Source organism: Periophthalmus magnuspinnatus, chromosome 15, assembly GCF_009829125.3.
Source record: "Periophthalmus magnuspinnatus isolate fPerMag1 chromosome 15, fPerMag1.2.pri, whole genome shotgun sequence".
Classification (NCBI taxonomy): Eukaryota; Metazoa; Chordata; class Actinopteri; order Gobiiformes; family Gobiidae; genus Periophthalmus; species Periophthalmus magnuspinnatus.
Window position 1 is genome coordinate 25,215,565 of NC_047140.1, and position 24,888 is coordinate 25,240,452.

Below are 24,888 nucleotides of genomic sequence, written 5' to 3' on the forward strand. Positions count from 1 at the left end.
AAGTGTTGGTTCCATTTATTTAATATTTGATCAATCTCTATCATGTTCCAAAATTGTACCATTAAAACCACCAATTCATTTTTAGTATCCGTTTATGTTATTGCTGTGGCACCTTACCCATAAGTCTTTTCAGCAGTGTACAGTGTGTCTAAATAATGGCCCACTGCCATAGATTTGTGTGGGAGGCTTCTGTAACATGGTCAGACACAAAACATACTGTGTGGAGCCCCACAGGAGCACAAGCCTGTGCCAGAAATTAGACGTCACTGAACAACTAAATACTCATAACTACTATAAGTCCTTTATGAAGAGTCTTTTGTATAGATGGCCTTATAACAGATGACTTCCTTTTTCCTGTTCATCCCAGGCCATTGTACATACTGTATATTTGTATAATGACGGTGAATCATGTGCTAAAAGTGTCCACTCTCTGGGTCATCTGTCAGGGTGCTGACAGGACCAGCTGGCCCACTACAGTTGCCAGGGGTACAGGGTAGCGGGTGGTCCTCCTACAATCCTGCACCTCCTTCTAAATCAGGCCTGAAGCTTTGCCAACAGAGGATTCTGCAGAGCATCCTCCAAAACAACAGCATCTGATGCAGACAGAAGGAGAGGTGGAGCCATGCCCACGCAGCCTGGGCACTACTGCAGGGCCCATAGTGCAAAGTGGGTCAAGGATGGGCTATCAGAATCTCCCGTCTCAGATCAAAGGTGTGCTGTGTGCGCGCCTGTGTTAGCCATAATGCTATTTTGTGGTCAGAGGAAATTATGGAAGTGTGGAGATGATGAAAAATTGAACGGCTCCTGGACATGAGCGCTGGAGGAAGATGAGTGTGTTTATGGGCTGTACCTGATGAGATCGTTCACACCATATCCTCGAATGCTCCCAGATCCACAGGCTTTAGGCTCACCAAGTTACAGGGAGAAACAGGTCAGACAGCAAGTGGAAAAGAAGGCTCACTCTGCAATACATACAACTATTTATTGTATTACAAAAACAGAAAAGCAAGAAAACCACTTACTATGTACACTTCTTAACCAGCTAACACTTAGGTGAAATCTAATTTATAAACTTTTAACCATAATGTCTTACTTTGACTTGTATTTCATTCTTTCCTGCATGTTTGAGTAATCCCGTATTGATTTGGAGCTCAGAAAATTTCAGTTTTCACCCATACCTATCTCTGCCCACTGCTCTACTTACTTGAAGTTATAATCATATATAATAATCATGCCTTTCAGCTGCAGTTTGCTTCTGGTTGCGCAAAAGTCATTTTACTTTTGACCTATATTATATCCAAACCCTTTACAACTTTATAATTAAAGAACCATATTACCCCGACGCAATTACTTTCAAACATCAAGAACCCACATCTCCCACACCTGAGAGACAAGATTGAGTATGTCCTCAAGTAAGAATCTCATTTTCACTGCTAATTACATGCCTGCGGACTTTATGAGGAGACTAACAATTAACTTGCAGTTGTAATGTAATGACATATTTCATCAGATTTTTGAAAATGTCAGAGTGTATTTTCAAAACTCTTTATTTTTCAAATATATAAGCTTTCATCTGGAAACAATATTGTCCACTCTGCACCTAAAGATGTTTAATTCATTCAACTTGATAGATTTATATGGCACTTTCATTATAACTTCAAAGGTCCTTTTCTCTAACATAAAACACTCTTGCTCTTAACAAGATGGTGATGAATTGTGCAGGATTAGTTGATACCTAATTCTAAGTTATTTGAGTTTCAAGTAAAAAAAAAAAAAAAGGCAATATTTGAATTTTTACACCAGTTTTCTGTAACTACTACTACTACTACGTTAGATAAATGTATTTTTAGAGCTTAGAGTTTATTTGTAGAGCCCAATTTGTACACAAAATAGTGCTTTACCTACAGATTTACCTTCAGATTTATAGATCCCAAATATTTATAAGAATGAATAAAAGAATCCCAAAAAACGAATCCCAACAACAAGCATGCTAACCACACACTTCCTGATTATCTGACAATAAAACACTTGATTAGATGCAGATACACAGCGGACTTATTTTGCCCTCAAGAGATTAAGATACGTTTTGCTCAAATACATGGGGGAAAAATCAGGTAGAGGCTCTGTAAAAGAAGTCTACTCGACCACGTTAGGTTGAAGGAACTTGGGAGTTTCTTTTGGCAGTAGCGCCCCAAAACACACAGAGGTGACAAAACAAAAAGTGACGGAGGCTTGGGTAGACCATAATCAATTCATGGCAGTTTACAGTGAAAGCCAGAGTTTAGGGCAGGGAATTAGAGAGAGAGCGTGTACCCCTTGGACATGACCTGGTTGGCCTGTAAGACGCTAGGGGCGGGCAGAGGGGCAGCAGCAGTAGCAGAGCAGTAAAGAGCTATGTTGTGGAGGTGTGGACTTTTGGGTCCAGCAGAGCGCGTGTCCCAGGCCTGGCAGATGGTGGCCTCAGGATAATGACCAGGTGACATCTGCGGAGGAGTGAGAGAGAGGGGAAAGAGTGAGAGAGAGAGAGAGAGGAGAGAGGAGAGAGAGAGGGGTGGACGTCAGACACACACTCACCTTGACCCAGCGGGGGAGAGAGCAGCATTCTTAACTTCCTACTTCTGCGGAGGTGGAAAGCGACATTTACCGATCACAGATATCACAACATCAATACAGGGCTGTGTTCTGGTGGATCTTTAACAAATAATGAGTCAAGACTGTGCAATTAATCACAGTGTAATAGTAATTAAAAAACAAAAAAAACATAATATTAAATTATGTTCTGAATAAGATGGAAGCTTAAGCTGCATCATTTGTCTGATTTACAGTGCCTAATGAATCACAAAACTAATAAAGGATAAGTCTGTAGTTCCTCAGGTAAACTTTTGACAGTAAAAAATATTGTTTTGAATAATAATGATTTAAATTAACTAAGCAGCTGCATTATACAAGGTTTAGAGCAACAGACTGGTGTTGAGCTTTTGCTTGATACCACTGCAGACTCACCCACACAAGCTCTCGGCTCAAAGACTAACTGTAGGTCACAACAAACTACTGGCTAATCAGTGACATTGCACCCACAACATGTACAGGAACAGCAACACTTCTGCACAAATTAAGTCATAAGGCTTAAAACGGGACAAAAGTCTCAAATAAACGTATCGTATTAATTAGTGATCACCTCCACTAGTCTAATTAATGATCACCTCCACTGGTATAAGATCATTTGGTGATTTAGAAAGTTATTATGTTCAGTTTTAGATTTATCTCTACATGAGTAAAATAGTTTTTTGATTGGTGGGACTATTTACAGATACAGTTCAAGAGTAACACAACACAAGCTAATATTGATTCACTAAGTTTCACAACTCCCAAAAAAAGAGATGGTGAGAATGAAAAAAACATTAACAGATTTCAGGTGGGTGTGAAATGAACTTCTATTATCCACTCAAAGCTTAGCCTCTGCTTCCACAGTGCTCTCTACTCTACTGTGGTCTCTGTCTACAGAGCTGTAAAGTACTCATCTACTGTAATAATCACAGAGCTGTAAAGTACTCGTCTATTGTAATAATCACAGAGCTGTAAAGTACTCGTCTGCTGTAATAATCACAGAGCTGTAAAGTACTCGTCTGCTGTAATAATCACAGAGCTGTAAAGTACTCGTCTGCTGTAATAATCACAGAGCTGTAAAGTACTCGTCTATTGTAATAATCACAGAGCTGTAAAGTACTCGTCTGCTGTAATAATCACAGAGCTGTAAAGTACTCGTCTGCTGTAATAATCACAGAGCTGTAAAGTACTCGTCTGCTGTAATAATCACAGAGCTGTAAAGTACTCGTCTGCTGTAATAATCACAGAGCTGTAAAGTACTCGTCTGCTGTAATAATCACAGAGCTGTAAAGTACTCGTCTATTGTAATAATCACAGAGCTGTAAAGTACTCGTCTGCTGTAATAATCACAGAGCTGTAAAGTACTCGTCTGCTGTAATAATCACAGAGCTGTAAAGTACTCGTCTGCTGTAATAATCACAGAGCTGTAAAGTACTCGTCTGCTGTAATAATCACAGAGCTGTAAAGTACTCGTCTGCTGTCTCTGCTCGATCTCACCCATAATCATTGATATGCAAAAAGCAGTGGTGGTCAATTTTGCGACTTAAGTAAAAGTACAGATATAGAGGTAAAAATGAAAGGATAAAAGCATCACAGGAAAAATCTACTTAAGTAAAAGTATTAAAGTACCTGTTTAAAAATGTACTTGTACATGTTGTAAAAGTTTTCACACAGATTTCGATAAAGTTAATTTGTTAATGTGTTAAATGTAGTGATGGCGATTTAAAAAAAAATTCTCATTTCAACAGTAACAAAGTCAAAGTTGCAAGCTTGAACTTGAAAACTTTAGTCAGGATGTTACCACCAGCATGGTAAAAATAACGCCTCAAATCATGTGAAAAGAACTTTATACTTTTCAGTCAGTCAGTTAAAAAATTTGGTGGAGTAGAAGGTACAGATACCTGCTATCAAATATGGTGAAGTAAAAGTAAAAAGTATCCACTGTACAATGTACTTAAGAAGAATTTTTAGGTGTCTCTGCTTTATTTTAAGTACAGTACTTTACTGCTTTTACTTCATTACCTTCCACCACTGGCAAAAAGTCTCCAGTATCAAACTTAACAACTCTGATCTTGACAAGTGATTTCTGAAAGGCGATGTTTGTTGCTGGTCTAAACGGTGTAACTCATCCATTGACTTGTGGGATGCTGCGCATGCAAAGGTCATGGACTGACAGTGGTGAGATCAGGAAAAGGTCAAATTCCTTGTGCCATTTGGAAAAGAGGCTCCCAGATACCGAGATGCCAATATGAATTACCGCATCCTTCAGAGTTCCACCAATATGCTCTGTTTACTGAGCAGTTCACAGGCACATGGAGACATATAAAGCCTGGGGAAAGTGTGGAACAAGTTTGCAGAAGTACATAATAAAGTGTGGTGCTTTAGATGGAGTTTGTTTGGCTTGTAGAAATATCAGGCAGACCGTGGATAACCTCAGTATGTGGTAACCTTGCGTGTACTGCGTGGGTTTGCAGTGTATTCAGTGTATATAAGACTGGTGATACAGCCTCACACTGCTCTCAACATCTTGCTTTTGTGAAAAAATATAATGCAATAATGTTGTGTTATTGGCCTGCAGCACTAAATGACCTGATGCTGATGTATTGTGGACTGTTTTGAAACTTTGCCAAATTGGTTAGTTCATCTTGCAAATGTCTGAAAAGCAGGCTGCTAAAATTGAAGCGTGAATGCCTTGGGTGTAAAACAGTACTATTCTTACAGCTACTCAGTTACATTTATGTTTTAATAAAATTACTCATTAACTGAGTAGTTAACAGATCCTATACTTTTACTGTTACATGAGTAATATATTTTACAATGTAACAGTACTCTTACTTGAGTAACAATGCTGGTTACCCTACCCACTGTAGGTAAGTCTAGAAACAACAAAAGCGTCACAATTGACAATTTTAAATTATACAATTAACCCAAAACAAAGAAAATATTAGAGTTAATCAGAATATGCTATAGGTTCATTGGACTGATTAAATAATAACAAGTGGTGAGGGAAATGCTCAGTTTTGTTACTTGAGTAAAACTACAGAGACCAGCACAAAAAATACACAAGTAAACGTACTTAACTTAGTAAGTAAACGTATTAAAGTACCCACTTAAAAATGTATTTAAAGAGTAAAAAGTAAAAGTATTTTGTACATATTTTGAGGTGTTATGAGGCTTCAAATGTAGTGATTTTGATAAAAAATTTGTGCTGAATTTTGTTAAACAGAAACAACTGAATTGATCGTTTTGTATTTGTATATTTTTGTTTGTGCAAATGATTAACCTTTTTAGCAGGTCTCAAACAATAATATAAAAGTACTTTTACTTTTCAGTTCTGTTCAAAAATGTAGTGGAGTAAAAAGTACAGATACCTACTCTCAAATGTAATTAAGTAAAAGTAAGGCCCAGATCCATTTACCTAAATAAAGTACAGATACCTAAAATGTGTACAGTGCTTTACTACTTGTGCTTTGTTGCATTCTACCCCTGCTAATAAGCAATATAAACACACTACTACTCGTTTCAGTGCAATTACCCTTACCAGAGCTCGGTGAGAACTTAAGAAGTACTTGGCGAAACACATTCTGTTCACTCTAAACTCTCACTTGTACAACTTTACCACCTCTGCTCTTGCATTTTAGATTTCTTGAAAGTTGCTCTTGTGCTCTATGTTCTTCAGGTTGTACATTAGACTTTCAATTTATAGTACTGTAGCCTTCTGGTGTAAGGAAACACGCAGAATTACTTTTGGTGGTTTATTTTCTGAACACAAGGGCTACTATAGGCCATAACCCAGGGCAAAACAAGATCAAAACAACAGCAGTCTCAACTCACTCAAGCCAATCTTCAAAACAGACCAGTAACTGATGAATAAAACCTTCACATCAACTTGTCGGCATAGCAACCAAGTGTCACATACAAAAGCAGTGACATTAACAACACATAAACAGGTACAAGAACAACAAAACGTGTCGACTCTGAGGTAAACACAAAATATCAGCTCATTACAATACTTTGTGTTTTACAAAGACATCATACATTATACTTAAACTAGTTTTAAGAGAGTATGACAAAACACTTAATTCATAATGAACAAATGATGAACAATTAAACATTATACATTATTATACATAGCAAATATTAACTTAACTCTTGACCCTAACCCATTAATTAAGCTGTTTCTCAGCCTTATCTATTTGTACATCAAGTCTTTGTTGCAAGTTTTTGAAATCTTATGGCAAACCTATTTTAAATGCTCCACAGATCGCTGAGCTCCTTGATGCTATTTTGTTGCTTTCTGAAATTGCTATGTGTGATCCTGTCCATGACACCAAACCTGTTGTGGAATTTCTACAAGCAAACAACAAAAGAATAAAATGAACTGAGACGTTGTCTTGAATCAAAGAGTCTGATTTATTAAAGCAATTGTGTGCTCTATTGTAAAGAGATACCTGTCGTCTTCCCCAAAGCTGACAAGTGAACATACACACAGCATATTTATACCATAGGAACAACAGCACCCAAAGAGCCAGTTTAGACTAGTTAGAGCGGCACAAGACCACTGGACATATGTTACAACATCAGATAAAAGCTTGGGTCAAGGAGATGATCATTGTGTACAAAAACGCCACATAGGAAAACATACGTGGCATACTCTAAACATGACTGTGGCTTTAAAGTAAAGATCGCCACAACAATGCTTTATTAAGACTAATAGTGTGTTATGAAGTATTTTTTTTTTAAACATAAACTGCATTAGCTGGTGAGCCGCATAGCATCAGCTTCTCCAAGTCCCTGTGCATGCAGCAGGACAAGTCATCATCCCTCATATCCCTCACCAGTAAACCATCTGTGTCCCAAACTGGTGCCAGTAAGATGTGGAGACTGTGTTCAAATAATGATGGATTGTTTTGGTTCTTTTGCTTCAATAACATTACAGCAGCCAGGCGAATAAATAAATGGGCCAAGGCAGTGGAGTGGATGCTGTATAACCAAACAGTGCAGCATAAAGACAGATATTAGGGCTCGTATTGTTTGAAGCTCAGAGCACTGCCTCAGTGTTCATGTTTATTTATGAACATAATTGTATAATTTATTACACAATATTTATTTTGTGTTGGCTTTTATTATCAACTTTGCAGTACAGCTGTGTAATGTACTTTAGTTCAAAATTCCATAAGTGGATGTAAGTGTAAAAAAATGGTCTGTTTAATATCAAATGTGCCAGAAAATGTTCCCCTATTCCAGCACTTCTCAAAGTCCTTGCCGTTTGCGAGACACTGAGCTGGGGGTTGTGAGATGATTTGAAATGGATATAATTCAAAAATGGTGACATGAGATTGTGTTTATTATTTAATTTAAAAATGCCATTTAGTAATAATAATAATGTTTAATGTTCTGACTTTTAAAATAAATCCCATTGCAATCCAATTTAATTCCATAGCTTTGATTTTATTTCACCTTGGCCCTCTTCAAGCCCTTGTCCGATTGGCTGACAGTTATGATAAGGCAGTAACACGAGATCTCCTCTGGGAAAAGGGAAAATCCCATAACCTCAAATGATGATAGATGCACAACTCAATCTGCCGTGAATTAAATTACTGTTTCATTCGCATTTCGATGCACTGGGGCTTGTGTGTGTCGACATATTCTGATAGTGTCATTCAAAAGCCAAGTCACGGCGAAATGAAATCCCTTGAACCAGCGCCACGAGTATCTGAAGCCTTTCCAGATCCTTCCAAACAAAAATACTCTCTCATTACCTTCTCTGCAGGCATGTGGGGAGACGCAGCCTGATCTGCTGACACGGCCAAATTCATCGCTTTCATGTTTCACACACGGCTTGTTTTTATTCTTCGTTGAATCTATACAAGCTGTAGGCTCTTGCAAGATTCATTTAGCCTATAACTGCCAGGCCAGAACAACAGGTGCATTAGGAACAACAGAGCACAACAAGGCATATTAAATAGGCCTACAACTGTCTGTTTGAAATGGGCTGGGTTCACGTTCTTGAATCCCTATAGTTTAACTGAAACGGGACTACTCAAACCTGTGAGCTTAGTTGAAAGCTTTTAGGCAGGGCTGTCAGACTGGGGTACGGATACTTGTTTACCCATGGTGCCCAGTGCAGAGAGGAGTTCTCACAAAGTCTGTAATGTGCATTTTTCATATAATGGATTCAGAACGATGAAAAATTAGGGTCACTGCCATATTTAAAACTAAAATATTTTATCTTTTGAATGGAAAAGCATTCTAAAAATACTGCATGGTTGTTGATAGCCACCATGATCCAAATAAGAAGTGAGCATGGGCGTGCTTCAGGCTTCCTCAACTCCAATTCACTTTCTATAGAAAAACTGTCACCCCTCTCTCCATGACTGCTGCTGTTAGGCTCGCTATTTTGCTCTTAAATGTTCTTTTACCCCACTCTACATGATCCTGATGTTTCCATTCTACTATTTGTCCATAAATCAAAATATGAACATTAATAACATATAAATCAGGTGCCTTCTTTCCCAAGGTTGCTCCCACTAGCATTAGCAGCAGGTTTGACTGACAGCATTGCTAAGCACCACCTCCAACAGCCTTGCTCCGGATTGGGTCTTTACCTCTTCATCAAATATATCAATATAACTATATCACTATAACTGCAAGCCTCAAAGGAGCTTTATTTGAATGGAGCTGAACACTATGGGTGACGTCACACTCCCTTAGCCCACTTCTTTATACAGTCTGTGCATATCACTGAAGCTGAAACCCACAAATAACCAACCAATATAGTATAGTATAGTTTGTACCCAGGGCCCAGGATGTCACACTACACCTCTGCTTCTAGAACTCACTTTGTAGTTTCAACATTGGAAATCATCTGTGTTTTGTGCAGGATTCCTCTCCTGTCATTTCAGCACCTGCACTTCTATATTTATCCAAGTTTGGCTCCTTGTTTGTGACCCATATGCCAGCTGAATTATTGGATCTCAATGATAAATCTATAAAGAATTCAAACAGAGATTCAGAACTGCACCAAAAACTTTTTCAAGAGACCTCCTGTGTCTTATGTTGGTGCTTTTTGGTATAGATTATGACATCAGCCTACACCTTTTAGCTCACCCCCTTTTAAGTCATGATTTTGAACCTTGGGGGTAAAGAAGTTAATGAGTTTTGAATGTAATTAAAAGTCCATCCACAGACACAGTGCTGATGTGATGGCTGATGTATTCCTTGTGTGGTTTATAGGCGACAGCTCAGGATACATCTTAATCTCACAGCAGACCTTCAAATGCCAGGTATCATTTCTCCGCACTCCCTTTGGACTGATGTTATTATGGTTCTCGAGATGACAGTTGTATCAATTATGCATAAGGTGTGAATGTGCGAGAGGCATCTATGCAAATCATGTTCACCTCAGCCATGGCACCAGCAAAATAAAGGAAAGGCGCATTTGAAAACAGGTGGGGTACTACCTGGTAAGTTAGAAACACTTCACAAGAAAACACACAGCCATGGAGAAAGGAGGATTTAGACGATAATATGATTCAAATATTGCATTTATAGATTAATGAGTGTAGAAACTGAATAGATTTGAAATATGATGAAAACTTTTAAGACAAAAAGTTAAACTATGCTACAAAATAAAATGCCATAAAGAAATGGAATAATGCAATGCATTATTTCTTTTTACAGGTACAATATGAATGATATCATATATATTCATAAATGGTATCGAGTAAAACCTGAAAATGAAAAAAAAAAAAATCTGAGTTTGTGAAATATCTGTCATTTTTTTGGATCATATTTTATATTTCTATTTTCTAGTTGTGTTTTGTTTCATTCACACATGTTTAATTCACAAATCCTGCATATAGGCCGAGTTCTTCTCTTAAATGAAAAACATTCTCTTCCACCTTGTGATGTCATGTGGTAATACAGGAAGTGCTCCACCGTGTTGTTAAACTCCATAAACCTTCACTAGCATCATTTGGATGATATCACCCCTGGAATTGCCAATCTCTACTGAAAGAAATGTAAAAATCACCCATTAACTTGAAAACTACGGCTTCATGACATCACAAGATGGAACAGAGCATTTTGGGCTTTGGAGATGTAGACAGGATTACTCAAACATGTGTGACTAAAACAAAACACATCTCTGAATATCCTTTTTATGATTTAACAACAATATAATATAGATCAGCAAATAGTGTAATACGGATCATTTAAGAATAGCATTAGAAAGACAAAATATGATACGAACAAATGTGGCTTAAAGATAAGATAAGATATGCCTTTTTTAGTCTCACAGTGGGGAAATTCCAGTATTGCACCGCACAGTTAAAGAACAGAAGGAAAATGGTACATGCAATAAAAAAGATAATAGATAGTTTAAACTAATTTAAAAAATATACTTAAAAATAAACTAAAAATAGACTCTAATATAACATCTTCGTAAAGTGACTTAAGTATTGCACATAGGTATGGATGAATGACACATGTTCAGTGTTAACAGTGTTCATTGTACAGTCTGACAGCAGCAGGAAGGAAAGACCTGAAACCTCTCCTTCACACAGCGAGGGTGAATCAGTCTGTCACTGAAGCTGCTCTCCAGGGCAGACAGAGCGTCCTGCAGGGGGTGAGACTCATGGCCCAGCATAGGAATGACCTTAGCCAGGACCCTCCTGTCCCCCACCTCCTGCACTGAGTCCAGAGAACAGCCCAGGATGGAGCTGGACTTGTTGATTACCTTGTCCAGCTTCTTCCTCTCCCTCTCTGTGATGCTGCTGCTCCAGCAGACCACACCGTACAGGATGGCTGATGCCACCACAGAGTCATAGAAGGTCTTCAGGAGTGGCCCTCTCACTCCAAAAGACCTGAGTCTCCTCAGGAGATAGAGCCTGCTCTGGCCCTTCCTGTACAGTGCATCTGTGTTGTGAGTCCAGTCCAGTTTGTTGTTCAGATGAACACCAAGGTACTTGTATGAGTCCACTCTCTCAATGTCCCTTCCCTGAATGTCCACTGAAGGGGCAGTAGAGTGGCGTCTGGGGAAGTCCACCACCATCTCCTTGGTCTTCTGTATTGATGATGAGGTGGTTCTGCTGACACCAGTCCACAAAGTCCTCACAAGAATTAATTCTGTGCAATATAGGACTATTAAAGGTGTACTACGTCACTTTTCTGGTGAGTGCTATGCCCTCTGCTTTTTTCCCTGGAAATGTTATTGCTTTGCAGGGAATTTTACATACTAGTTACATACTGTGACATTAACTATCTTGTACAGATCTGACCAGTAACTAGGCCTGATGGCATAACCTGCTTGTCTCCACAGAAATAAAGAAGTTTAATGCCATACTGTCGAACATTCCAGGCAAAACAATAACATTTCCATGTAGAAAAGCAGGTGGCGGACTTAACATCAGAAGTTCCCAGTGATGCATGCTTACCTGCCTCTAAAACTGCCTTTTAAAAACACATCTAGCCTATTGCAAGACAGACCTATAAGAAGGTGGAAGAATGTAAAGGAGCTATGGCCATGTGATAAGCTTTTCAAATCTTACACCTCCACATCCCTCTCCTCTTAATCCTGCTTCTTTTTGTCTCAGGTTTTCCATTGTAATCTCCCTCCTCCTTCCCTGGCTCAAAATCAAATTCTGGTTAGTCTCCACTATGGGTTATTCTTACAGCAACAGTGACACCATCAGGTTACTAAAGGAATAGCCACGTTATTTTTCAGCAGGATAGTGTTGAACATACAAACATCTGTGTGTAAATGAATTTAATAAAAACTAACAATTATTGTCATTATTATTATGATCATCATCATTAGTAGTAGTAGTATTTATCAATGCTACTACTACTACTACTATCTACTAATAATAATAATAATAATTATAATAATAATAATAATAATAATAATCGGTGCTTGGTGTTTTGGAATAAGAATAAACAGAGAATGAATGATTTTGTGTTACTAGTGTGTTTAGAGTTTGTTTTGTTTTTTGTTTTGTTTATGTTTACGTTTTTGTTTATTGTGGTAACTGAAGATAATTAATGTGGTCCATTTTTCTGTTGAAATATAATCTTTAAGTAGGTTAATCCAGGACATTGTGTAGCTTTTTTTCAGTTTTGAAAAATTACCCTCTTAGCAATGGTTAGAGAAATAAGCAGGGGAGTATGGCATGGTATAGAAAACACAGATGGACTTAAAGGTACTCTACAGTCAAAATGTTGGAGTTTGTTAGTAATACAGATCCAGGATGCGTGTCCCAGCTGACAGTCCCAAGTGGCATGCACGCAAGTATCTGTGCTTCCCAAAGTGCAATGTGAGCAAATGTCTGTGTCTGATAGTCCCATTTTGTTTAAGAGCTTCTGTGTAAGATGGGTTCTGTGGATGGTTTTATATTGCATGAGTTGGATATTGGTAGGCTGTTTGTGGTCATAAAAATGTTTCTATCAGGAATAGGAGAGACTCCTAGGTCTTTTTCCCATTTGTCAAATCATAATGCTAACTGATTGTTTATTTCAGTTATTAAATTGTAGAGTTTTGAGGTTATCTTTTTTGTGCTTCACATTTTTAAAATTTTGTCAACTAGAGGGTTGGAGAGTGTTCTTTGTTAACAGTTTTCATGTGAACAGGCTTGTCCTTCAGACTTAAGTGTTGAATCAAAAGCTATTTCAGTGAGAAATAGTCAGGGACCTTCATCTGTCCACTAGGAGGCAGGCAGGGCTGGCCCTAGCTTTTAGGGGGCCCTAAGCGGAATTTGCCCTCATGGCCCCTTGCCACTTCAGTGCCACATATTCATATTTGACAACATTAAGACATCATCACAACTACATAAAAAGACTGCAAATTTTAGAGGCTCACAACAGCAATAACCACAAGTATAACAGTATAAAAACATGTAAAGAAGGGGGTCTGCCAAAGAAGTGTTTGAATTCTGGGCATTTTTTCTTGGTTTCTGGTGCATTTTAATGTGTTCTAGTTGACTAAAGTGGGCTTACATTTATCGATTCTTTATGTGACATAAAGATGCCTAACGATGTACTTAAGCAAGGGCACACTTACTTCAAAATGATATCACTTCAGAAGTACAATGTAGTCATCCAAGTTAAGAGTTGCATAAGAGTAACAGCCTGGACATAACATCAGATTTACAATCATCAGATCATTTGGAAGGACTGAACATTAAATAAGAGAGGATTTTGGGATCACTTTATTTTTATTGTTATTGTAAGGCTTTGAATACTGTAATTTCACGTAAATGCACATATTAATGAGTAGGAAGGCACAGATATCGATACCAGTATCGGGTGGCAGTACTCATATTCATCAATTGGCTGCCAATACCAAGAGTCCATACAACTGTAACTGCGCTGCCTCTTGTTTGATGCTCACAGATCATCTCCATAGAGCAGCTGTAATCACATGTGATTGTCACATGAAAAATGCAAATATTAAGACTCTAAAGGTTTTTATAGTTCACAGAGGATATCAGCGCCGTGTTTGTGCTTACGATAGTAGCATGCTAATGTTGCTAAGGGGCCCTGGCGATTATTCGCTGGTGTATGCGTTACTTATTATAATTGATACAAATTTACAACTGAATAGAGCGGGTTCAGAGCTTTTAAAAGAGTTACAGCATGCCCATATGTGTGAAAGTGTGGCCCTGGTAAAAATAACAGCACTCACCGTTATGCTAACAGTGCCTAGTTAGCTCTTTAGCAGTTAGCGCAGAGCACAGTTTCCGAAGAGGAAGTGGTAAATATTAAAGCCAGATGCTAATTACAATGATTTCAGTTGATACGATAAGAATTCTAAGATGAAAAAGTACGGTATATAAAATCCTATGAAATGAATTTGATTTACTTCTATAATCAAACACCGGTAAAAAATAATGTCTGGAAACGGTAGTTGTACTCAGTATCGGCTAGTACTCAAAATTAAATACTCGTTTTGCAAAGTGGTATTGGTGCATCCCTATATGCGCATTCACAGCACATTCAGGAGTCGTTCACAGGTCGTTCTTTCGTCCAGCAGACGTAAGAAAGAGATTTCTGCCATAATCAACGTTGTTTTGACCCGCTTTAGCTACACCCATCATCTGATGGTTTAGAGACAAAAGCACTCAATCAAAAACAGCCAGTGTAATAAATGCACTCACCTGCTGTCCTCGTGTGTCCCGTCTGTCCTCTGCTGCTCTGAGGTGTGTCCTGTCTGTCCTCTGCTGCTCTGAGGTGTGTCCTGTCTGCAGAATTAAGCACGTCCAACTTCACTGTTTTATCCTGCAGTTCCAATGGTGTAAAGTGGTTCATATTTCGAGTACTCGCTGAAAAGTCCCTCTTTCCCCAAAACAAACTTCCACTGGGGCTTTTCATAGATTGCCCTGTACTTTAAATAAGCTGAACTTCACTAACTTTTAGTCTTTTAGTTTGTAAAAGACCCATTCAAATGTCCCTCTGCTGCCTCAGCGCACACACAGCGCACCTTGAGGGGAGGGGTCCTTCACACCGGTGTAGTAGCTGACAACCGAGTGCCATTTAGTTTTCAGAAAAAACAAAACAAAAACTAAACTTTCCAATCATTATTTCTAATATAAATGTAAGGGCTCTCGGTGGCCTTGGGGCTGCGTGGGCCGTGTCTCAATTCGCCAAACTGGCCTTAGAATCACCATTGAAAGTGTGCGTCGAAGGGCAGTTACGTAATTTCCGGCGCGACAAGGGCTGTCCCATTTCAACGCACCCGACTGAATGCGCCAGACAAACCTGCCCTTCCCTTTCCACCGTTTCCATGGAGATCGGACGTAACCGAAGCGTGCATCCGTGCACACTTCACGCACTTCTATAACCCATCATGCACCGCGACTACGCAAGAAACAGAAGAAAATGGAGTCCGCTGCACAATATACGTTCAAATGTTCGTACTGGTTTACCTCACCTAGAACAGTGCGACATGAAACTGTTAAATCTGAATAAAGATCTGTAGTGTGTTTGATGATTAAAAAGGAGTTACATGGAATAAAGGAATGTGGAGTTATTGCTAGACAATAAGAAGACATTATTATCATTAGAAATTATTACTGCAATAAGAATAATGTAAGAATGTTTGTTTATATTGTGTCAAAGACCAAGAGAAACAAAGTCAGAAGAGTTTAATGATCCGCACAGGTAATGTGAACAATGAAGCAACAGACTCTCAGGAAAGGATAGAATAGAGTCCTGAGACGGGCACAAAATCTTCATGAGTTCCGGTACATTCCATAGGTCTGCGCCCCCTGGCACGTGTCATTTACGTTCGTGTTAGTAAATCAAGATACTAGTTTGATGTAGCACTGCACCGCTAGAAAATATTTCACAATAATAAGATGGAAAGAACTGGCACGGCATAGAGGGGAAACAGCGCCCTCTACTATTATTAAAGTGGTGTAGCCACTGGCCAAAATACCGAATTGTTAAACTGCAATGTCTCACTTTATGTACCACTAATCAGTGTTCTCTGGTTTATAGACTATGAATGTGAAAATGATATTGTTACCTCTGTCTCTGTTATTACGTTTTCACAAGGTATATGTTGTCAAAGTTATGAAGTAGCTACAATTGAAAAAAAAAAAAAAAAAAATCACCTTTAACGTTATATTTGCCTATTGATATTCAATCTAAAAAAAAAAAAAAAAAAAGAAACGGCTGTGACGACGACATCTTAACTTTTCTTCTATTAAATAATAAATAATTAAAAATAACGTACGTAATGTACGTATCATACGCTCAAAGACAGCGGTGGAAGTGCGGCCCGTGGTGTAGACTGTCCCACTTCAGCAAGATGGCGGCAACACTGAGGAGGGCAGATTCTCGACCGGAACCTTCAAACTACACTTTGAAGAGTACTTCGAAGGGACCCTTCAAAAGGTGCATTTGGCAAATAAAATACATCTAATCATTTAGACTAGTGTAAGCAACCGAGTGCCATTTAGTTTTCAGGGAAAAAAAAAAAAAAACAACTTTCCAATCATTGTTTTCAATATAAATGTATGGGCTCTTGGAGGCGCTCTGGTGGCCTCGGGGCCCTAAGCAGCTGCTTAGTCTGCTTATAGGCTGGGCCGGCCCTGGAGGCAGGAAAGAGACAAAGGGGCAAGTAGAATAATTGTCAATGAATATTAGCCTAGTCTATGCTATAAACTGATTCGTCACCAATCACGTTAAATGAGTTTATTTACGTAACTTCGGCCATGAAGTGTTTAAAATGCACACATTTGATGGTTAAAAATGTACACGCTTTTCAAAGAAAACGTTAAATACCACTTTGCGCAATGTGTCCATTTGGCCACCAGATGTCGCTGTTATTATTTCAGCCCAAAGCTGGGCCGGAAAACGACGTGGCAAACAAACACTTCATTTCCGCTGCGATTGTTGTATTGACATTCGTATCGTATTGTCAGATTGTGAGCCCTGTCAGAGCTCACACCGGGGTGTCCTTTAGTGCTTTCACCCTCTGTGCAGCACAGTGTCTGTGTGAGGTGTGTGGCCCCGGTCGGTCCGGGGGGAGCGGCGTCGGAGCCGCTGAAAGCAGGTCATGGCTGGGCTGCTCTGGGTGCTCCTCGGAGGGCTGCTGGAGGTCTGCAGTGGCATCTCTGCAAACAGAGGAGGCTACCCTACTTTTACGGACGAAATTCCCTTTAAAATCACCTGGCCTGGGTCTGAATTTACGCTGGTAAGATGCACATTTACTGTCAGAGTGTAACGCAAAATCTACGGTAAGGAGTTGACTCGTAAACTTACGTTACAGCCAACGTCAGGTGCACTGTACAACGAGGAGGACTATGTTATTATGACAACCACAGAGCAGGAGAAGTACAAGTGTCTCTTGCCTTCTTTGACTTCAGGAGATGAGGTAAGGATTATTATTGCTCTTTGATTCGTTAACCTGTGACAAAAAGACCACGCCATTTGTTTTTATTTTGAAATAAATTATTTTGAAATCACGTATCCCTTTTAGGTCTTTTACATACAAATATTGTATAAACATATGCTACTGGCAGTTTATTTGTATTTTTGTCTCATTTGTTTGTCCTAGGACGATGAGAAAGATTACAAAGGACTGACTGCAGGTGAACTCCTGGACCCCTTATTCAAACGCAGCAGCTGTTCATACAGGGTCAGTTTCACGTCCTTCTTTCGATCCGGTTTGCAGCTGGGTCAGAAAGAGACAATGGGCATTTGAATACAGCTGCATCTATGTCAATGGCAGGCTTCATTTTGACACTTATGTTCTGACACTGTTTCAGATTGAGTCATACTGGACCTATGAAGTATGTCATGGCAAATATGTCAGACAGTATCATGAAGAGAAAGAAACTGGACAAGTCAGTATAATTTATGTTATAGCATTAAGTTCATTTAACCACAAAGAAGGGTTAACAACAGTTTGTTTGTGAAGAAGGCCAGTGTGCAGGAGTACTTCCTGGGCAATATGGCACAGAAGAGTCAGTCCACGGGTGAGTGAACTTGTCATTTTACTTCCTCTAATACAAGAAATCTAATCCAAGTTTGTATAAATTTTCAGAAAAGACTGAGGAGACTGAAAGTAAAAAATCAGAAGACACAGACGTAAGTAATTGCTTTGAGGTTGCCAAAACATGCTTGGAGTTAATAACATTGTAATTAATCATATGCACTTCAGGTGCCTACTAAGAACATAGAGGGTCAACTGACCCCATACTACTCTGTGGACATGGGGAATGGGACTCCTTGCACCCTGAAACAGAACCTGCCTCGTTCTACATCAGTGCTTTATGTGTGTCATCCTGAGGCCAAACACGAGATTTTATCTGTGGCGGAGGTCACGACCTGTGAATATGAGGTGGTGGTTCTGACGCCTCTGCTCTGTGACCACCCAAAATACAGGTCTGTGCTTGTTTTGTACAGCTGCACCCAAAAGTTGTTCATCTAGTTAATAAGTTACTAATTTATTACATTCCTGACGCTTACTTCACATTCGATTTAATGTTTGAGTGCATGTAGAGTTAAATATCATTTGTTTATTTATACAACCTCAGATTACCGGGTAACTACCATAGAACAACAATCACATTATAATATTACAATGAATCGTTTGTATTGCTCCATTGGATTTTATGCCTGTGTCTCAGATTCAAGACTTCTCCAGTCAATGCCATCTTCTGCCAGGCATTGTCAGGCTCTCCTCTACGACCCCAGAGGCTCACAGAGCTGGACAAGGAGCGAGAGGAGCAGCTCAAACCGCCTTTTAGCAGTAGTGCCCCTGAAGCCAAAGAGGTCAGGCAATCTGACATGCAGGTGAATACAAGCAGTTTTTTTTCTTTGTAAAAGGCATACAATTTAATTGATTTGAACTTTGTCTAAATAGGATGAGGCATCTCCAGTGAGAGAAGAGGCCTTTACCTCCACTCACAAACCCATGACGGTTGGAGGGCAGACCCAAGTCACCGTGGGAACAACGCACATCTCCCGTTTAACTGATGAACAGTTGATTAAGGACTTTCTTAGCGGCTCGTACTGTCTGCATGGGGTAAGAAAAGCTCATCTGATGTATTAAAAAAGAGTACATTACAAATTAAAAAGTCGCATTATTGGTGTGTTTTATAGGGTGTGGGGTGGTGGAAATATGAGTTCTGTTATGGCAAGCATGTCCATCAGTACCATGAGGTAATTCTTGCTTCTTGCATATCAAAAAATGTTCTAACACTTTAAAGTATGTAATTAAATGTATTTTTCAGGATAAAGAACAGGGAAAGAACACTGTGGTTGTGGGGAGCTGGAATGTTGAGGAGCACATTGACTGGGCCAAGAAAAATGTAGCTCGATCCTACCAGCTTAAGGAGGATGGAGTCCAGAAAGTCAAGTATGCTATTTTTTTTTTATCTACAAGATAAAATATAAAGTATATTTTACTTAAGATTTTTCAAAACTGTTCACATTTTCCTACAGGTTGGTTTCCCATTTTTATGGACATGGAGATGTCTGTGATCTGACAGGCAAACCAAGACAGGTTGTTGTGAAACTCAAGTGAGTGGCAAAATATTCTGGGTGTAATAATTAGTATTTATATACCGTACTATGTTTTCATGTTTGTTTGTTTTTCACAGATGTAAGGAGTCAGAATCTCCACATGCTGTTACAGTGTACATGCTGGAGCCTCAGACGTGTCAGTATGTCCTTGGGGTAAGTTTTTAAAATTAGTAATTAAGCAATAATAAATTTGCTTTAGAGGAAAAAGACCAGTATTGATCCAAGCCAACTGCTACTGCATATGATTAATAAAAAATTTAGTGCAGCACACCTGGAGAATGTATGATGCCACTATGTTAGGCCCCAAACACACTCCATGCATCAGTGTTTACATGCGTAACCTCACAAAACCACAGATGCACAACAACACGAGGATGGCCACACTGGCAGCTCAAGGCAATGGCTCTGTGTTTGTCAATGGGAAAGCCAATCAAATTTGACGGGGCACGTTTAGCCCCTTGTAACAGGTTTACAGTGAAAATAACTAGCTGAATAGGCTGTATATGCTGACCATTGCAAACGCGAGAATTTCCAAAGTATATTTGAAAGCACTATATTGTGCTAATGGTAAATGCAAAATACAGCAAAAATGCATGCGTTCTATACATTTTGATGATGATACATACCCTACTTGCGCATAGAATCCAACCTATTTTTGACACTGTATTTTTTGAAATGTATGAGCAGGTATGTGTAATTATATTAAAAAATATGCGTCCAAAACATGCAGTTTTTTCACTTGTGTACGGCAAAATACGTGATATGGATGATTCCACATGATCTTCTTTGCCTGTACAATGCAGATATTTTATAGGACACAAACCTTGTAACTTCTTTTCTTCAGGTTGAATCTCCGGTCATATGCAGAGTTCTGGATACAGCAGATGACCATGGACTTTTATCAGTATCCAGCTAAACTAAGGGACTGTATCAAAGAACATTGGAGAGTAGGTAGAAGATTGGAGGTCAAAGTAATGACTCTTTGGCTAGCTCCATAAAGCCAAATATGAGGTGTACCAACACAAGCCCAGAAGACTGTTTGAGCCTATGATCCACCGCAGCAATCCAGTGGGTATAGAGTAACCCTGCTAACTGATGGACAGCACCTCACCCCAAAAGACAGTTCATCACTTGTTTGTTCTATGCTTTTCCTGGAGTCTCTTAATGGGAAGCAATTGAGTATAACTACTAATCTGTAAGTTTCAGGGGAATTACAAATATTGTTTTTTAAATCCATGTTTTGTTTTGAGATGAGCTGCTTTTCAGTGGCTGTTTGCACTAGTCAGGAAGCAGCAATGTGTGCTGTCTATTTTGCTGTATAGTTGATTTTAACTTATAAGGGGATATTGAGTAACAGAAGACTTGTTTTATTATTGAACTTCAAAATGCCTGTGGATGATTGAAAGAGTATTTTGTTTTTATGCAAATGCACACCGGGATTCTGATATGTGCTGTATCACAGACATAACCCAACTGATTTGAAGTTACTAATAAAAAATCTCAAAACCCAAATTGGTCTTGTCTGGACTTGGAAATGATCATTGCAAAATTTGCTCCTATAGAAGATGTTTGTGTAATCCCCCAGTCATCCAGGTCTGGTCCATAGGCTTTTTACTCTTTGCGTTTACTTTGCTCCAATAGGTTTAAAAGCAGCAATTCACTCAACTGAACCAATGATGCCAGTATCTGTCATATATTGTATTAGGTACATAGCATTGTAGAGGGCCTTTTTAGGTTCATTGCAAACTGAATCTGGCAACTTAAAGGGAGGAGTTTTCTCTGATTAGAAATCAGCTTCAGAACCAATATAAGTGTTAATATCTTTTAAAATCTATATTCTATATTTGAATTCAGCATATCTATGTACAATTGAAAGACACACAGGAAAATTCAACAGTTGCTACCTTTAAACTGAATTTCTGCATCTACAACTATGGAATGGATTATAATTAAGCCACCAGAGGGTGCTGAAGGGCTGGAGAAGCAAGGTTTCATGTTTTGTCAGTACAGCTGCAGTCAACACAATATTGGCAATGCTATAAGACAAACATTAACAGGAAAAATACACAGAACATTAAACAATTTAAGGATGACCACCTTTCATTTGCCAAACATTTATTTGTTTTAAAAAGTTTTAGGATCACAAACATTTAAGAAGCAAATGTCCCTCCATCCACATGCCATTGTCAGCCATGTGAGGACGTGTGCAGGTTTTCATAACACGGTCACTACAGCAACTGCTTTCAGGGCTCAGCACAGAAATCAGCTCATACTCTGCAGCATTTTGAACCAAAGTCTTGCATTAAAGATGGCACATGCGTGCACAGCACAGTCTTGAGTGAAAATGCACTAGAAAGTTTGAACCGAGAACAGAATACATTTTGAGTTCCATTTCAAAGAGTATTATTCAACTCTCTACCACCACTTGTGTGTTTATATCCTGGTACCTAAAGTGAGATGAGTCCTGTATTGATCCATAACACCAGATGTGTGTTTAGACGGAGGGAATGGGGATTTGATGCACAGAGGTGCTGTCAAAGTCCTGTAGTGCATCTTGATGGGTGTGGTAGTGCATAGCTACATAAGACTTAGCAAAAGCAAATGTCTGTGAGCTGACAGGCTGCAGGCTGGTGGGTGAGCTGGGCCCAGCAGATGGGCTGCTGTTGTATATGCTGTAGTAGGGCTCGATGCGGGTGTTGATGGGCGTGGAGGTGCTGGGGGGACGGGGTTTGCGTGCCCCGGTGCCTTTAGGGCTGCCTACACAGTCCCTGGAGTGGCTTGGACCACACGCCTGATCAATTAGCCTTCTCTGTGGCTTTGGTGACAGGACATAGGCCGAGTTGGTCTCATGGTGGGACGACTTATTACGGTTCACTTCCAGACTGCCTTTTCCCATTGCATGAAGGCGGGTCTTTTGCTTGCAACAGAGAAAACCCAGTGCCACCCACTGAAAACAGCAGAGGACGCGGCGGCGGAGGCCCGCACTGTTGCGAGAGTACACAAAGGGATTAATGCCTGATTTGAGAAAAATTAGGACAAACCCACACAGTTCAAACTGGTAATGAGTAAAGTTACTCTCTGGAGACAGCACATCTTGTGCCAGTGAAACTCCCATTGGCAAGCAGCATAGCAGCACAGAAAATACAATAACTACACATGTCACCACTGCTTTGGAGTCTTTGGCTGTGGCCAGGTTGACTGTGGACACGAGCTGACAGCATGTAGCTCCTGCTGCGGCCCCTGGCACAACAGGATGGTTTCTGTTGGCAAAGGAGCGATTCTGAACATTCTGCAGCTTGTTATAGGTCTGGTTCCGATAGAGAGAGGGGCCCTGAACGCCACACTGCATGCTCTCAAACCCTGCTGCAATGAGCGGTGGAGGAGGCGGGGGGCAGGTGGCGTCCACGCTGATGATGGGACACTTCCTCACTTGTGCGTTCTTCCTCAGGGTCTGGGCGATCATGAGGTAGGACACTGACACCACAGCCACACAAAAGGCGAAGTCTGCCAGGTAAATATAAAGTACCACTCTGGCCTGGCCACTCCCCTGACCGAAGTGAGGGAGGCAGGGACCATCTCTGCGCGGATAGGCCCTCATGGTCAGCAGAGCCGCCATGGTGAAGCTGGAGGTCCACAAAAGGGCAGTCAGGGCCAGGGTACAGGGGAAAGAAGCAGTTCTATTCGGCTGCTGCCCCAATACCATGCGCAGTCTATGCAGAGCAATGACAGCCACAGTCTCCAGGGACATGATGATGAAGCCCGAGCTGGTCAGATGGAAGGCAAAGCAGAAACTTTTGGACACTCCGTCCCCTCCACTGGCATCCAGAAAAAGCACCAGCGCAAACATAGGTGCGGTCACACAGCAGATGAACAAATCACAAAAAGACAGGTTGAGGATCATGAAGTCAAAGTTAGTTCGAAATTTGCGAAATGCTGGGTCAAAAAAAGACAGGAACACAACCAGATTCCCATAAGAGCCCAGACAAAAGATGACAATGAGGAGGAAAGAGCAGAACGTTAAGGTGGCAGTGTGGATGACGGCCCATCCTGTCAGGGCCGGTGAGCTCAAAGCTCCAGGAGGAATGCTCAGGTTCTGTGTCCTTGGCACACCCACCAGCTCTGGGGGTGGGACAGTGGTGTTCATTTTATGTTGTTCTTCTTTTGAATTCTACTGGCTGTTTTTTTTTCACATCCTTCTTACATAAAAAGAAGAAAAAAAAAACACGTTTTCAGCTCCTGCAGCTCTGGCTCGGGCACCATAGCCACCGGTGGATGCTAAAACACAGAAAAGTAATCGTTATTTTATGCATAAAGAAACGCACAGTGCTTAAAGCTTTTATTAATCACGTCACGTATATCGACAATTAGCGGTCTGCATACGTCAATTTTACACAGGCTCTACGTGTAGAGCCGCTGTAGCTATGCGCCACCGCAATTATTCCATAACGCGCCCCAGCAAACAGCAGACTACAGATCAAGTCTATTTATTTAGATTTGCTGCACAAGCACCTTACAGGCACCAATGACCGCTTATAATAATAACAGAACAAAACGTACCATGTGAAATCAGTCGCATCCGTCATAGTTATTTGAAACCTTCTCCATTTATCTTCATTTTCAAGCCGCAAGTAAACGCACCGCGTCTTTTGGAGAAGAAAAAATCTCCCGTGTTTTCAGAGCGAATCCGGCAAAATTACGCGGCATTGGCGCGGATGTTGGCAAAAAAAGACACACTTCTCCAAATGCGTAGTCATTAAACACATTTAAAACAGAATGTGACGGCTTCTTTGGGTTTTCTTGGCGATATAACGGACCCATTCTTGTGTCGGAGCGACGGCTGCTGGACGTGCGCTGAAAAATGAGTATGAAGTCACTGCCTACGTAGGCTACAGGCATGAGCATAACCACTGCATTCAGGTAGATGCTAGTCCATGTGGAAAATAAAACCTCGCCTTACAATGTCATCAAGAAAAAAACAGATGGCATAGATCTGATCGTTACAGGAGAAATCTAACTGCTTTGACTGAAATATATGTTACATAGGCAATTATAAATACCACCCCCTGTAGGCTTTATTTTTCTTTATCTCAAAGGAGGCCATAACATTCTCCTAATATAGTGTTTCAAAATATATATAGTAGATTTGTAGTAGCTAGCCCCTTTGACAGAGTAACGCAATGGTTAGTTTGCGGTGCTGCAGTCCTTAACAGCATCTCAACAAGTTGCTAGGCAACAAGTATGAATGAT

The 24,888-nt window shown here is 40.0% G+C and overlaps 2 protein-coding genes across 4 annotated transcripts; one reads left to right on the plus strand and one right to left on the minus strand.

The window, feature by feature from the left end:
* The first annotated feature begins 16,972 nt into the window (after positions 1-16,972).
* Positions 16,973-21,146, plus strand: erlec1 (endoplasmic reticulum lectin 1). 3 transcript variants are annotated; one of them, XM_033979703.2, is made up of 14 exons: positions 16,973-17,305; positions 17,381-17,485; positions 17,669-17,749; positions 17,880-17,957; positions 18,032-18,089; positions 18,158-18,201; positions 18,275-18,498; positions 18,744-18,909; positions 18,980-19,141; positions 19,219-19,278; positions 19,350-19,474; positions 19,561-19,638; positions 19,719-19,794; positions 20,486-21,146. In XM_033979703.2, the coding sequence occupies exons 1-14, from the start codon at positions 17,168-17,170 to the stop codon at positions 20,555-20,557; spliced, it is 1,467 nt and encodes a 488-aa protein (XP_033835594.1). In that variant the 5' UTR covers positions 16,973-17,167; the 3' UTR covers positions 20,558-21,146. The 3 variants fall into 3 exon arrangements, with proteins under 3 accessions (XP_033835594.1, XP_033835595.1, XP_033835596.1); XM_033979704.2 differs by having other exon boundaries at positions 16,979-17,305; positions 18,035-18,089; positions 20,486-21,145; XM_033979705.2 differs by having other exon boundaries at positions 16,979-17,305; positions 18,744-18,888; positions 20,486-21,144.
* A 596-nt stretch (positions 21,147-21,742) lies between these two features.
* gpr75 (G protein-coupled receptor 75) lies at positions 21,743-24,568 on the minus strand. Its single transcript, XM_033979759.2, has 2 exons — positions 24,199-24,568; positions 21,743-23,916 (listed from the first exon to the last, which is right to left on the minus strand). The coding sequence occupies exon 2, from the start codon at positions 23,783-23,785 to the stop codon at positions 22,136-22,138; it is 1,650 nt and encodes a 549-aa protein (XP_033835650.1). The 5' UTR covers positions 23,786-23,916; positions 24,199-24,568; the 3' UTR covers positions 21,743-22,135.
* Between the last annotated feature and the right edge of the window lie 320 nt (positions 24,569-24,888).